The 16,705-nt window shown below is 37.9% G+C and overlaps 1 protein-coding gene across 2 annotated transcripts in view; it reads left to right on the top strand.

Moving 5' to 3' along the window:
• The first annotated feature begins 7,354 nt into the window (after positions 1 to 7,354).
• REEP2 (receptor accessory protein 2) overlaps positions 7,355 to 16,705 on the top strand; it is a 795,838-nt gene continuing 786,487 nt past the window's right edge. The window contains exon 1 of one of the 2 annotated variants that reach the window (XM_044069516.1): positions 7,355 to 8,136. In XM_044069516.1, the coding sequence (XP_043925451.1) occupies positions 8,105 to 8,136 (32 nt within the window). In that variant the 5' untranslated portion in view covers positions 7,355 to 8,104. The remainder of the gene's footprint in view (positions 8,137 to 16,705) is intronic. The other variant, XM_044069519.1, reaches the window with a different exon arrangement.

Here is a 16,705-nt window from a genome sequence, read left to right on the forward strand (position 1 = left end):
ATTAAAGAAACAATGAATATAGTATATTGTGAAAGGTTTGTAGACTGTCTATAATTTAATTGAAGGTACTACAGAAGATTGTCTTAAGTTATTCGAACTGATTAATAATGTCTGAATTTTTGAAGTTTACTTTGGGTGATGAGAAAAGTAGTTGAGTGAATTTTTTAGATGTCACTATAGAATGGAACTGAGATGTGGAATATTGTGATAGTTCTATTTATAGAAAGACCACCTTTACTAATAATTATTTACATTACAGAAGTAATCATCCCCAGTTTATGAAAAATAATTTACCTAGGGGACAGTTTATTAGGGAAAGTAAAATGACATCTGACGATTTGAAATTCAGAGATGAATTAGAATTTACTACAAATTTGTTTTTCGCTAGGGGTATAAGAAGGAGCTTTTAAATGAAACCAAAAATGAAATAATGGCCAAAAGAAGTTTATTGTCTCCCCCAGTCCTTAAATAAACTTTTATTAGTAAGAAAAAGAAACAGCTTTATGAAAATACAAAAGAGGAGAAAGATATATTTTGTAATTTAAATATGATAGTTGATAGCTACACTATACGCTCTATAATAAAAAAATAATTGGACTATTTTAGAAGGGAATAAAGAGCTATATAAAAATGTTGGAAAGGCCTCTTGTTTTGTTTATAAAAATGGTAATAATATGAAAGTTTTATTACAGAAAGCTAATACCAAAATTATACCCTCCGTTATTTTCAACTAATAAGTATAAGGGGATATATAAATGTGGCGAGTGTAATGCTGGCCGTTACATTTTACAAGGACCGTACATCCAGTTGGCTAAACTACCTTACACCTTATCGGTACCCAGTAGGTTTTGCTGTAAAACTGTGGGGGTGGTTTATATAAGTAAATGTTCATGGTGCAGTACTTTTTATGTAAGAATATCAACTAGAAAGTTACAAGAATGACTTAAGGGACATTTCTATAGTATAAAAACAACAGATAAGAAAAATGCCATTTATAGGCACTCTATTGAATATGATCAGGACAATTTTTTTTTGTTTTCTATTATAGAGCAGGTGTTAGTTGATTTTAGGGGTGGTGATTTTAAGAATGTATTAGAACAGAGAAAGAAAGATTATGGCAATTAAAATTGGGTGGGGATAAATATCCTGGGTTAAATGACATGATTAATATCAAATGTTTGTTAAATCTAGGAAACCATATATATATATATATATATATATATATATATATATATATATATACATATATATATATATATATATATATAAAGAAAAATAAGTGCTGCTACCGTCTAAAGGTTGTAATTCCCAATGAGAAAAGTATCAAAACCAAAACTGGACACAACCACCATGATGTTATAAAACCAGTATTTAATGTCGAAGTAAAACAAAATGAGATAAAATAAGCGCTTTCACGTGCTACACAGGCATGCTTCTTCAGATTTCACAGAGACAGCTTGATGATCTACACACCCTGTTTTTAGACAGGGGGTATAATGATTCTATGATAAATAAAGTTAGATGCTCCATTATGGATAATATAAATGAGAATACTAAAATCACCATGAATCATGCAAATAATAGATCAAGAGGAAGTTATGATATTATAACTCCGTTTATTACAAGATACACTAATGCCAACAGGAAAGTGGTGGACATAATAAGCAAACATTGGAGTGTACTCACCATAGATGCTAAAACGTTGAATATAGTGGGACATAAACCAAGATTCAACTATAGAAATAGTAAGAATTTAAAAAGGCAATCATGTAAGGAACACACAAAAGATAGAATCAATAGATTAAGTATAAATAAAATGGGTATTTTTTGCTGTATGAGATGTAACATGTGTAGATATATAACATTCTTACAACATTTTGTTCACCCTACCATGATGTTTGAGTTTAAACCTAAGTTCTATGCTACATACGATAGCAAGAATCTAATTTACTTAGCTACAAGCACAAAATGTACAGGGTTTTATGTGGGCATGACAGCGAGGAGGTTAAAAGACAGAATATATAATCATATATATCAGGAAAATGAACAACCAGAACGCGTTGGCCAGACATGTTAGCTTAAATGTAGGTCATACTTTTAGTTTCAGGGTGTTACAGATGATATTGCAGAATAAACGAGGGGGCAGTAACCTGAATCACTTAGAATCAGTTGAGCTTGAATGGATCTTTAGAATGAGAGCACATGTAGAACCAGGGCTCAACCAGTCTATTAGCATTAAACCAATACTGGATGCACGTATTTAGATGTATTTTTGGATTCAACCATATATATATATATATATATATATATATATATATACATATACATATATATATATATATATATATATATATACATATATATATATATTGTATTTTTATACTACATACTATATATATTATTAATATTCCCTCCATTAATGTTTTAAGAGGTAATGAATTATAAGCACTGGACATGCTTAAGGACCCAAATTTATACCCTGGGTGTAGATGTACGTTAGTACACGCATTTTAGTAAATAGTGTTTTGATATATTTTATATATTTTTACATCGGATAGTGTAATATGATGTTGCAAATTGTGTTTTGTTTAAATTATCAATTTTTAGTTAGTCAATTATTATTACTTTATACTACTTATCACATTGTATTTTTTGTATTCAGGATACACATACACACATTTCATTATATATGATTCACTTTATATCTGGCTTTCAACCAGGAGCTGGTTGCCTTAAAATATTGCTTGCTCAATCAATCAATTATTGAATTCAATTATTGTATCCATTATTCAATTATTTGGCTGTGCAGTTAGTACTTAAGAACTGTTTGAAAATGTGTTTGTGAAATCTGAAGAAGCATGCCTGTGCAGCATGTGAAAGCGCTTATTTTATCTCATTTTTGCTTTACTTCGACATTAAATACTGGTTTTATAACATCGTGGTGGTTGTGTCCAGTTTTGGTTTTGATATATATATATATATATATATATATATATATAAAAAATAGCAGTAATAAGGTGATAGGAGTTTTTTTTAAGGTTTTATGTGCAGAAAAGAATTTCTTCTATTCTTCTTTTTAATTATTATCATTATGTTAATTGTTCCAGTGTTTTTATTGGTCAGTTTGAATATATATTGATTGTCACCTTTGTGGAAGTTGTTCTGATGAAGTCAGTTTGACGAAAGCGGGAAATAATGTTTTGGTGTGCTCAAGAAGTTTATTTGGTTCCTTGCTGGTAACTGCTGAGTGTTTTTAGTTGAAAATTCATAACTTCATGAAATGTTTTACCATTCACATAGTGCTTACTTAGTTAAAGCCTGCTGCTGAATATTCTCTCCACAAAAACTATTTGCACTGCAAACTTTAGGCACCCATAACACCTGTAACTGCAGAGGGCCTCCCAATCATCCTTGAATATTTGGGGGTTCCACAAAACTAGCTGGTTGTGGGATAATAAGAAAAAAAACATTCACTTTCAGATTATGTGCTTGATCCTAAACAGGGTTGCTATGACCCTATTAGGATAAAGCTAGTAATCACTGAATGAGCAAGGTAAGCTCTAGAGATTGGCAGACCAGAGTGACTGATCTCAGTTCTTACCTAAGATTTTAGGAAGAACAGATTCTGTCAATCTTCACAGATGTTTTTTTGTTTGAGGGAGTTTTACAAATAATTGCAAGACACCAGATACTATAACTCTCAACTTATTTGCTTAAGAATTCTGGGCTAAGCCAACAATAACGGTAGAAGAAAGGATCAAGATCAGAAACTTTTTAAATATTACATTAATTCACTTATAGAGTTAATAGAACAACATGTTTTGCATTAATATATATTTTTGAACAGTACAAAGTATGAAATTCTAATTTCTGGCATTACTGTCTGCAATCCTGAATATGATTCACCAGCAAATCTTTTTTTTTTTTTTTTTATACGAGGGATAGGGCAAAAATATGAGGCAAGATCAGTGATATTCTGTAAAGTAAAGGACAGTGACAGGTATGCATTATGCTAAACAGTCACTGAGCTGGTGCAGTGGTACCAGTGTCACAATGTATTGTTTGCTGAAATCACTGTAAAACTAGAATTGCTTTGGATTGCTTTGTATTATGATTGTGTATGTGCATTTGTGTGGGTGTGTTGAGGAGCTGCAGTATAAGAGTAACAAGATGGCTATAATTTCTTTCACTTTCTATCATAAACATTATTGGCATTGCCATTATGCTTGTATATGTGGGTATTGTAATAATGAATTTAAGAGTAACAAGTTGAATGTAATTTCTTTCAGTTGCTATCACAAACGTAGACTTGCAAACAGATGGCTATCTTAGGTGGTTCTGCAGGAAGAGGAGGTATGAGAAAGCAACTGCTCATTGCTCATGGACGGTGCAGTAGTGCAGTGGTAGCATTGTCACCTCGCAAGAGGTTCTCTACTTCGATTCTCGGCTAGAGTGCCTTCTGTGTGGGGTCTGTATGTTCTCCTGCATTTGTGTGGGTTTCCTCCAGGTGCTCTAGTTTCCTCCAACGTTTCAAAGGCATGCATCTGGAGCGTTTCTCCCTGAGCCTGTGCTGAAAATTGGCATCGTTCCAAGTCAGACTTTCCCAGTAAACAAATGATAAGTGTGTGTGTGTGTGTGTGTGTGTGTGTGTGTGTGTATATAAAATATCATTGTTTTTTATCTATGTATACACACAAGAATGCTGAGCACATACATACCTCTTTGGGATAACAGTAAAAAATGCAGCTAACAAGTAATTATCTTTCAAAAATAAGGCATAAAATGCATCATGGAACATTCAGACCTTAGAGCTTCTAGGAGTCTGCTGGCTCCATACCTCTCAACTGTCCAGATTTTTGATCATATTTTTGGTCTGTTCATCATTAAATTTGGGGTTTTCTGGCAAATCACTAGGATGATCTGAGGATTGAGGTCATTAAATAATGACATACATTTGAGTATCAGACTTCAAATCCTTCAGAATATGTATATTAAAACAAACCCTGTTACTCAAGCAACTAAGTTTATAAGAACAATATTTAAAATATGTCCCTATTTTTGGGCCTTTGTCCCCCCTTTTTGTTGGGCTTTGTCCAGATTTCTTGCACTAAGAGGCTGAGAGGTATGGCTGGCTCCAACACCTGAGACTGTACAAATGGGGTCTACTTTATGTGCTCGAGTCCGAGAATATTGAATACGATATTCTCGACACTAGTACACCAAAAGCACAAAACATCAAAAATGTAAATGGAAATCTCCATAGGTGGAGATTTCTGTTTACTTCAATGTAGTGCGATCTCGGAGTTGGTATATTTAAGTAGTTAACTAGTTTAAATTTGTTTTTGTGTATTTTTTTTTGGACTTCGATTGTTTAATAGTTCGATGCATATGGTTCGATCCATATGCATTCGAGCTATTAAACTTTCGAGGTCCAAAAGTAGACCCGTATAAATGTGTTTTGACATGAACTTAATGGTGACCTTTCCCTCAACTGTTGCACTCAGTCTAAAACCAGCTTTGGTCAGAGGTATGTACAGAAGTTGCTATAGATTATATGTGGGGCTGTGAATGGTGTGATCATTACTTTAATTTTCCTCACAATAAAACCCCAGAGGTGTGCACAGGAGGTCATCATAGCTTGTGTTGAGGCTTACTTTTCTCACAGACCTTAGAGGTGAGCAAAGAAGGTTACTATAGCTTGTGTTGGGGCATTATACTGTCTAGGAGCAGCAAGTGGGAATACATTATTTTTTTCACTTTTGTTAGGGGGGTGAGGAGTGTGGAGGCATGATATGTGCATGCATGGCAGCAGTCACCTGTAGCGCTTTGAACTTCTGCTTTTATCCTAATCTTAACAACAGGGGCTGCACAGACAGTGACTTGTGTCTTTCTTTTTTTCTTTTTGAAAGGGGTTAAGGAGGCAGGCAATATTCTCATATAGGGTTTATGCATCCTCCCACACATTTGTTTTGTTAGTTTACTGTGAGCTAATATTTTGTCAGCTTTGAACACTAAGCTTTGGGCACCATTTGTGCCTTCCCTGAAAGAAAACAGTATGATTGACATTCTTTACTCATGATTTTTCTTCAGGTCACACAAGATCAAAAGGTTATGAAAATGCTCTACAATGCAACTCAGGGCATATATAACCCTATAGCTTCTGGGGGCAAGATGGCCACCAGAGCCCCGGCTTTAACTTATTTCTAACACAATTACTACTATGCTAACTTGGCCAGGAAAGGTGTGCTGAAAGGATGGATAGAAAGTGGACTTGAACAGCAACTCTGAATTTGTTGTCTTAACCACATTTTTTGTTAAAAGCCACATTGAATGAAAAAGATTGTGTGTGTGTGTGTGTGTGTATATATATATATATATATGTATATATATATACACTTCAGACCATAGAGAAGGCCATAGCTTCTTTAAAAAAGCTTAAGAGCTGAAGTGTAAATCAAAATGTTAGAAAATGTTTAAAAAAGATAATTTGCGTGGTGTGGGGAGCCCAGGATGGGTAGAGAATAGGGTAACACTAGAGGATGCGTGCCCGGGAGGTGAAACAAGCAATGGGGGTGGGGGGGTGCCATGGAACCCATTGCATAGGGCCCTATTTCACCTCGTCAGCCCTGTACATAGGGTTGCTGTAATGTGTCACCACTGCAACTACATCATAGTCACTGCCAATGTTTCTCTGTGATGCCATACCTCTCAAGTGTACCTTAATTATGAGGAACGTACCTCATTTGGGGTCTTAAAAAGTCCATGTTCCTCAAAGTTCCCTCATTCAGTGTTAGGAATTTTTTTAAGTGAAATCCATTGTAAATAGAAACGAATCATATTAATTCATTAAAAAATCTTCTCTATAAGTAAAACCAGCATATTTTAACCATCCTATGACCTTCCTAGTTGAAGTTGTTAGTAAGCCATTAGTATGTTCCACATTTTGCCCATTTCTTCCACATTATGAGGGCTAGTGTTCCTCATTTTGGACATGGAAGGTTGAGAGCTGTGTGTGATGCACAAGCCTGTCAAATTGTAAGCTCACTGTAGATACAGTTCTATATGTTGCATACTATTCCTAAAACTTTGCTGCATGAACTGAAAGGTTGCTTAGAAGTGAAGGCTGATGCGTAGACTTAGTGTCCAGGGGTCCCCAACTTTGCACTTACTGGGCCCCCAAAAATGCTAATTCCTACCCTGTGCGCCTTATATCCTTCCGTCTGTGCTACACCTCGTTTAATATCATACTTCAGTGTAACAATTTCCACTTAGTTTCTACCGTATATTCCACAATGACTTTTACGTTATATCCGTAGATTTGCCTTAGAATGCTCCTATGCCGTTAGAACCCAGGTTTATTTTAATGGTGTTCTAATCCTGTCCCTTTTCTTGTAAGTTAAAGGGATTTTTACTGGCTGACGGCCGTTTTATCGTCGGCAGAAAGGGCCAATTACTTTGAAACCCTTTAAGCACTGTGGCTGCATCAGCTCCGGCAGAGCGACCATCTGCGGCAGAGTGAGAGAGACGTAGTGGTTTGTGAAGGGAGCGGCCCTTAGGTACCGCAACATCAGCACCGGAATTTACCCCCGACTAGCTCTTTCTACTACGGAAACTCCAGCACTTGGATAATCGCTGTTTTCTCTGGCATTATAACATCAGTGTCTGTCCAACAGCTCAAGGCTCCTCATCTGCCGCCAGCCAGTACTGTGGTAATAACCCCCCGGATCTGTGCGTTTCTAGGGATCAGGTGCTGCAGTAACGAACCAGATATAGCGGAGCTTCCGCCTGCCGAATCGCAGGCCGGGACTGACAAGTCATCCACAGAAGTACAGCCAAGATACGAACACCGCTTTATTTTCCAGAGCTGGACTATCAGTATCGGAGCTACCGAGACACCGCCGGTTTCACAGTTATAATACTGGAATTTCCTTCACCTTCTGCAGTGAGACAGTGACAGTGGGTCGATTTTTCTCAGCTTTTGCGATATCAGTCTCGATATCACGGAGCTTTCTGCAGAAGTGCTACATTGCAGTCCGCGCAGGTTCGCGGCAGGTCCTTTTCGTCCTTTGGTAACCGTTGCTGAACAGCTAGAGTAGGAAGCAGCATGGTGTCCTGGATCATCTCTAGGCTGGTAGTGTGAGTATTTTGTCGTATCTTTGCGTGTGATAATTTTTTTTGCCGGGAATGGTCGTAGTGGAGGGTGAAAGGCATGAGGTCAGCTGAAATGAAAATGGGGTAAGCGTAGGTTTGTACATGCTGCTGGTTAGGTGAACCTGTGTGTGTGTATACAGTCAGTATTGCTGGAGTACCAGTTTAGATTCATAGACATAATGTGGGTTCGGTTCATAATGTCTGACTGGATTGGAGATAGTGGTTCTACGTCTTTTTCCGTATTCCTTGGAAAAGAAACTTTTTAGGTATGTAGTCATTTCCAGGTTTTGTCAGTGTACTAGACGTACACTTGTTAATATTTGTTAGCATAGAGTATACAGGATTGGAATACTAGGAAAAAGGAAACCTCAGTCTGGTCTGGTTTTGAACTGCAATGGGCCCTTTGCACAGCAACAGCCAAGGACCTTGTAAGTCACCCAACAGTTGTCATCCCCTTCTGCACATATAGGTTCCTCAGATCTGCATTTTAACACTGACTGATGTTCTTAACAACCATGCTACTAGAAAAAAAGGCAAAAACAGACATAGCCATGTTGAAGACATTACAGTGCTTAAGAGAAAAAGGAAACATAATTTGTCATCCCCGGTGTTGTCAGTATTTTGCCCCTCCTTAAAAAAATCTGCAGACTGCTTTGGTTTCAGTAGTTGGAACACAAATCTCTCATTACTGTGGGATACAGGGTAATACCAATATGTCAGTGTGACATGTGCATTTCTTAGTACAAATGTATGGTAATAATTATGAGCACAATATCACAGCAGTGTTGGACATCTCAAGGGAATTACAAAGACATTATTTAAAGCAGACATTATTTAAAGCAGCTGTGAGACTGGAACACTATTTTAAAGATATAATACAACCAAAGTAGTGTATTTAAAGAATACATTCTTAAAAAGGTTGGGAAATGAGCTGCTTATTAAGTTGGATCTGTAGATTATCAAGTTTGTAGTTATTTGGACAAATCGGGCAGAATATTACTTGCTATCAGAACTGCATATATCTATTTATTTATTTATTTTATTTTACATTTGTTAACCGGGAAATTCCGACTGGACCAGGTCCATTTTCAGCGGAGGCCCGGGGAGAAAAGCTCCAACATCAAGTTATACAAATACAGTACATCCAGCATAATACACAAAACAGGTTACATCATGTATGCTGAGCATAGTAATATAACAAGAATTAATAAAAACACTCCAGGTAAAAGATATAGAACATGGGTAAAAAGACAATGTCAGTCATACTTTGGTAAGAAAAGAAAATATATCAAGTAAGATTCTACAGTTAAAAGTACCCTTTCAGATGACCAAGCCTACAGGGGATCAGAGCTCCAGCATGTGATCAGAGGAATTTGGGGAGTTAATAGTAGTATGGGTAGGGTTATGTGATACAAGGGCATAACCATGTACTAAGAAGGTGCGATTTGAGGGAGTTTTTAATATGGATGTGGAGGGGGCAGTGGACACAGATAGGGGAAGAGAGTTCCAATTTCTGGCAACGGTGTGGGAGTAGAGCGCTTTCCCTGCATTATTGTTAGCCTTGGTGATGGAGAGGAGAGATTTTTCACTGGATCTTAGGTATCGGTTTGTAGTATAGATAGTAAGTAGGTTGGATAATGAGGGGTTTTCAGGATATTTGAGAATATTGTAGGCTGTGCCCAGCTGGTGATAGTTAAGTAGCTGTGGTAGCTCAAGCCATTTTAGTTCTTTTAGTGCAGCACAGTGATGGGTTCTATAGGTTGAGTTAGTAGCAAACTTGGCTATTTTATTGTAGCATGATTCTAGTTTGTCTAGGTCACATTGTCTGATTTGGGTAAAGATTGGTGCTGCGTATAATAGAGTTGAGAGGAGGTGGCTTTGTGCAAGAGTGACTCTTGCTTTTGTGAGAGAAAGGACTTATGCCTGTATAGGGAGCCTAGTTTTTGTGTACTAGTTTTATGGTATGTGAGATGTGAACATCAAAGTGGAGATTATTGTCTATTTCAATGCCCAGAAGTTTGGTGTGGTTAGAAGGGGAGATGGTGGTGCCGTCATTAGAGGTTATGGTAAAGGAGAGGGTTTTTGATCTATTAGGGGTAAATAGTAGCAGTTTTGTCTTTTGGGATTTAGAATTAGTTGGATCCCAGATATCCATTTTCTACTGAGATAAAGGTATCTTGAGTGAGTGTCGTAGGGTGGTGGGAGATGAGGCGGAGCAGATCAGAGTTGAATCATCTGCATATTGTATGAGTGTGGCATGTTGTGTAGAGCATTTGAGGTTATTTGTGAAAATAGAGAACAACAGCGGGCCCAGTATAGAGCCCTGTGGGACACCTATGGTGGCTGGAAGTTGTGTAGACAGAGTTCCTTTCCACTGGACTGATTGTTGCCTGTCAGACAAGTAGCTTCTGAACCAGGCCATAGTAGAGGAGGTGAAGGATAATGATGTTAGTGAGTCTAGTAGAATGGAGTGGGAGACCATATCAAATGCTTTTGAGAGGTCTAGGAAAATGGCTGATACATATTTGTTATCATTTCTGTGAAGGTTTATATAATTAGTGAAAGATAAAAGGGCTGTGGTAGTGCTGTGATGTGGACGGAAACCGTGTTGTGTGGTAGATAGTAGATTGTGTGTGTTAAGAAATGTCATCACTTGCAAGTGGATGCATTTCTCAAGAATTTTGGATAAGGGGCAAAGGATGGCAATAGGTCGGTAGTTGGAGAATTCATAAGAATTACCTCCTTTATGGAGAGGAATTATGCGAGATACTTTCCAGAGTTTGGGTATGTAGGATTCTAGTATGGAGCGGTTGATAAGGATGGAGACAGGATATGATAAGGAGTCACTAGCCATTTTAGGTATGCAGCTGGTATGTTATCAGCTGCTAGTGTGGTTGGCTTTAGTTTTAGGAGGAGTTTTTGATAGTTGAGGTGGGCACTGGTGATAGGCTGAAAGAGGCCGTGGTGTGGAATAGGTTATGTTGTGACTGAGGTAGAATGTTTTTGGTTATTTGACTGGACAGGGCCAAGATGGATTTAGTAAAATGGTTATTAAATTGAGAAGCTGTGTCTAGGGTATTGTTAGTAGAGATGGGTGCTGGGGTTGTGGTTTTGCCTGGCTTTAGTAGGGAGTTAATGGCATGCCAGAATTTTTGTGGACAATTTGAATATTTCCTTTGGGCGCTAAGAAAAGAGTTTTGTTTGTTTATTTTGGATTCAGCCTTGGCCTTGTTTCTAAGCTGTTGATAGTATTGTCTGGAGCTAGGGGTTTTGTCAGTTTTCCAGATTTTCCAGGCTTTATCTCTAGCTTTTAGTAAGGCTCTGGTGTCTCTATTTAGCCAGGGTGCGTAGTTGGCTTTAACTCTGATCTTTCTGCTGGGAGCTAGACTATTAAGGATGTTAGAGAAGGTTGTATTGAAGTAGTCTACTGCCTGGTCTAACCCAGTGTCCGTAGTGGTTCCCAGTTGCAGTGGCTTAGGACAGTATTTAGGTATCGTGGGGTAAGGTTACGGTCATCTCGTACAAATTTGTAGACTACTGGTTTGGGGTGATTGGAGTGTTTCTGGAGTAGGAAAGTGGGGAGATGATCACTTAAGTCATCTGGGAGGCAGCCTACTGTATAGTTTTGTTTGGGATAGTTGGTTAGTGTCCAGTCCAGTATGGATTCTCTCTTTGTTCTCTCATCTATTCTAGTTGGTTCTTTAATTAGTTGAGAGAACCCATATAGATTGATATGTGTAGAGGGGCTGCTGGAGTTACAGGTTGCTCAGTCAGTGTTAAGGTCTCCTAGTAGGATCGTTTCCTGAGGTAGATTGTCCTTTGTCCAGTGTAGGATGTCTTCTATTATGAGCGAGTTGTTGCCTGGAGGTATATAGCAGCATATTATATTAATCTTCTTGGTGTTTCTTATGGATAGGACAGAAAACAGGACTTCAGCAGTTTGAAAAGTGGGTGGTGTGGTGTGCAGGAGCTGGAGGTTAAGGGTGTTTTTAAAGAGAATGGCTACTCCTCCTCCTTTCCTGTTTGTTCTATCAGATCTAAGTGTATTATACCCTGGGGGAAGAAAGACTTCATCTTGGATACTGGGTGTAAGCCAGGTTTCTGTAATGGCAAGTATATCAGGGTTGTAGTGGGCTATGAATGCATGTAGGTCTGTTAGCTTATTGGTAATACTTCTTATGTTGAGATTTAGGATTAGCAGGTCAGATGTTTGTCTAGCCGAGAGGGACCTGGATTTGGGTGAATGTCACCAGAGGTTAGCAGAATTTGTAGGAGTGTCAGTATGTGTTTTTTAATATTAATTGTTTGCGAGCTTGGTCTATGAAAGTTTTTCTTAGTGTGATGAGATGGTGTAATTTTTGTTAGTGAGTAGTATGTAGTTGTAAGATTTATGATTGTAGGGCAGATGTAGAAGTCTGAGTGAGTTTGAGAGGGTGGGCTAGTGTGGGTAGTGTGATAGCAGTTGTGCAACGGTAGATCTGTTTGTAAGGAAGTTAGGAAGGTTAGCGATAGTAGAGCTAGTGATAGGGATGTGAGTGTGGGTAACATGATACTACTTTGAGTGAGAAGTACAACTAGGATTCCTGGTTGGTTGTGTGTGAGGGTAGAGTTGTGTTGCCTGGGAATGTGTTTTGGGAGTGGGATATAATTGGATTGGGGGGTGGGGGGAGGTAGGATGAGTGGGTTGGGCTAGTTGTTAGGGAATTAGGGGTTGGACTACTGGTCAGGTGATTAGGGGTTAGAATAAAAGGAGAGGTAGTGGGGGCGGGTGGGAATAGGGGGCAGGGAGGGGAGCGGAGCAAGCCCGAGGGCGAGCGAAGCGGGCTAACACCGACTCTAAGTGTTTCTTTAGGCTTTGGTAAGTATGTAATGTTAGCTTAAATTGTAATATGTTCAACTGAAATTTTAACTGTAATTTAATATGTTTGCACGAAGTTATAGGCTATGTTATGGGCACAGAGTATTATTTTCTGACATTCTTACAAGGATATAGAATTAAAGCTGGGGTTAGTTACAGATGAAACAGGAGAGGAAAAGAAATGCTCTTTTATAGATTTGAGTATTTCTCAACAGAAACTTGACTTTAGTTGGGGGGGCACTAACTGGAGAGCAATATACAACTGTTTAGTCCTGGTTATGTACTCATCAGTACAGAGGTTTGACTAAGGAACTATACAGCAGAAATATACTAATACACTCACTAACATTTGTTTAAGTTAATGCAAGTAAGGTATTTTACTGTCTAGACACTTGGAAGTTAAGCACCTACATTAGTATTTAGTCGTTTTAGTTGCAGGACAAGTGTCTGTGGGTGCCCAGTGCTCAAGAGAAACAACTGAAATTTCTACTGCTTGATATGGGGGGCAGAGACCTGCTTGACCTGAAGGATGGTTTGGATTACTGAAAGAAAAATAGAAGAAAAATGTAAGAGAGCATTAGGTTAAGGCAGCACATACTGTGTGACCAGTCAGATTGGATTTTTGTTTAGCAATAGTCAATAACAAAAACATCAGACAATGGTTAATCCTGCTTCAGCACCTGATAACATAAAATATTTTCTTATGGCAACATACAAATATAAAATGTAAATATAGAAAGCAGTCCTCTACTAAATTAAGCAAGATACACTTTCAATGTATTTAAAACTAGTCAATGCAGTTAGACAGAGCAGTGAAATGCAGCATGTGAAACAGCCCTTCTGGCTCTATAACAGTAAACAAGGAAAACAGAACATATCTAGGTGCATATGTGACAGCAGTTCAGTAAGCAGAATTATCTAAAGGCATCCTGCAGTGTTAAACATAACAGAAACATATAGTATAAGCTGTTGTACTAAAGCATTAGGAATTAAACCACAATATACAGCATACCTTGAATGCAAAAACCTTACAGTAGGATGATTACACACCAAGGGAGACAAACAGCTGCTGTTGGATTTGAAACAAAAAAACAAAATGGCACCCTGGGTTTAAATTACCTCAGGTTATCCAATACAGAACAAGAGCTGGAGGAGGGAGGGGTAAAGACTACAGGGAAGGAGAAGGCTAGCCAATGGTTAAATGAACTCTGCAGACACTCACTGTAAAGTGCAGAAGGAATAGAAACCACTCATTGAACCTTAAGAAAAGGTATGCTACTTTGCACAGTCACTCTACTTTATACTATAAAATCAAGGCAAATGTAGACATTATCCAATTTACCCTGACATTCTTACAAGGATATAGAATTAAAGCTATGATATAAAGATACAGTGATGTACATCAGGTGGACATGACAGATTTAAAGTTGACTGAGTTATACCATGCTAACCAAGAAATTAAAAACACAAGTGACAGGAGGGTTTATTTCCAGTTTATTTACTTTGTCTGCTACGCATGAGTGGGGGATTGTATCAAAACTTTTAGCCATCATTTTAAAATATAGCAATATACATCCAGATAGGCTGTTATGATGATGTAGATTTTAAACTACATTTTTAGGTATATTAAAATGTTTGAATATACTGGTACTGTATGTAATGGGAAAGACAAAATCAAACATTTTTGTCTTCTTTAAGAATGGTAAAGGTTTAACTGGATTTTGTTTTAGTGATGAAAGGATGATATACTTTTGTCGTTAAATATGTGGAAATGTAGTATGCTTACATACTGAAGAAGGCCTCAGAAAGGGTTATACCAAAGAAATATAGTGCAACAAGAAAGAATTCCACCACTGTAACACTTGAGTTGAAGATTTGTGAAATGGAAGATATTGTTCTGGGAATGGGAAGGTTTTTTGCTTCAACAAGTTTGAAAATTGGCAGGGTTGGGGATTAGCATAATGGTTAAAGTATTTACTTCACAGGCAAGAGGTACATGATTTGGTTCTCACTAAAAGAAATTGGCTAGGCTTTAAATGGTCCACAAAGGCAGCTAACCTATTACTACACTGGTGACTGGTCTCTTGTGGGGGTAACTTCCCCAATTTTGATTTCCTGCACCCTATTTGTCAGCCAGTTGGCAAAACAACAAGTGACAGGAGGGTTTATTTCCAGTTTATTTACCTTGTTTGCTACGCATGAGTGGGGTTTGTATCAAAACTTTTGGCCAGGTTGAGAAATGTGTGTACCATCTTACTGTCATCTATTGCTTTGGTGACTTTTTTGAAAAAGTCCACCAGGATGAGTAAGCATGATCTGCTGTTGATGAATCCAAACTGAGACAGGTCCAATGTTTGAAGGTTCCCTATGTTCTTATTGATTAGTTCCATGGTAAGTCTTTCTATGGTTTTGCATATGAGACTGGTCAGACGTTTTGGTCTGTAATTTCCTAGGTCTGTGGAACGTCTTTCTTTATGCAGGGGAATAACCTTGGTCACTTGATAAAAAAAATCTGTATGAGTAGCTATGCCACTAAAGGAAAGTCCAACTTGGCAAGTCGGGAACGTACTGCATACGCCATCTGAGCAGCTGACATCAAACTGGAAATGCTGTGTCTTCTCAAACATCTGTTGAACGTCTCACAACGTGTTGCTTGTATCATACCCCCTTAGTCAAATCTTGTTGGTCCTACTGTTTTCATAAGGCAACTACTACCCAGCAGTTTAGAATGTGAAGTATGTACAGTGTCAATTAAGGCAGACCACTACCCATCAGCTTTACTAATAGTTCATATATATTGGCCCCCTGTAACAGTCTCCTGCCTTACAGTTTAGACTGTAGGTTCTTACATTCGTGTTTGTTGGGTCATAATCTTTTAATCTTGCCAGTTGAGTAGTTGATTGCTGTAATGGTGTAATTCAATGTTCCCATGTTGATATTTTCCACTTTCTGCATATATGCAGTGTGTGTATGTAATATATACATGCACATATATATGTATATGCACACAAAATCTTAAAAGTTAGTTTTGTAGGAAATTAATATTGTAGGGGGGAATTTATTTCATAATCCCTGAAGGGTTGTGTAATGTAGCTGTTAATATCACATGTGAGAACCAGATACTAACTCCCCAGTGCTCGGTTCCAGGCATGTGTGTTAAAATGGTTGGATATTATCTTATAGGCAGACAGTGGACACTTTTATGTAACTTGTCCTATAAGTCGTGTTGTCTTTACACTCTGAACCCCAGCAGTTCAGAGTATATTGCAAGTATCTTGCCACCTAAAGTAAATCTGTACCTAGCAGCTTGTAGCATGCGTTTAATGTAATATACTACCTAGTAGGTCCCATTTAGTGTGCATTGTAAGGCAACTCATTACGTAGCAACTCATACCTTGCTGCCTGCAGCATACTTTGCTAGGCAAATCCATATCCGCACAGAGTAGATATGCCATGTCTGTATAAGCAAATCCCTGTCCAGCATTTTAGGGTACAGTGCCTACACAATGCCATGAAAGGCAACTTCTAAAGTAACTCTCATCTTGGCAGTGCAAGACGTTTTGCATACATTATGCTACTAAACAGCCCCCCCCCCCTACTTTGCACCTTAACATGATTGCAACAAATAGATCTTGTTAAACTATAAACAGCATGGATTCTAGTCTTTTGCAGCATTTTATATTTTTTACGATTGAT

Source organism: Protopterus annectens, chromosome 4.part0, assembly GCF_019279795.1.
Source record: "Protopterus annectens isolate FY-2018-M chromosome 4.part0, PAN1.0, whole genome shotgun sequence".
Classification (NCBI taxonomy): domain Eukaryota; kingdom Metazoa; phylum Chordata; order Ceratodontiformes; family Protopteridae; genus Protopterus; species Protopterus annectens.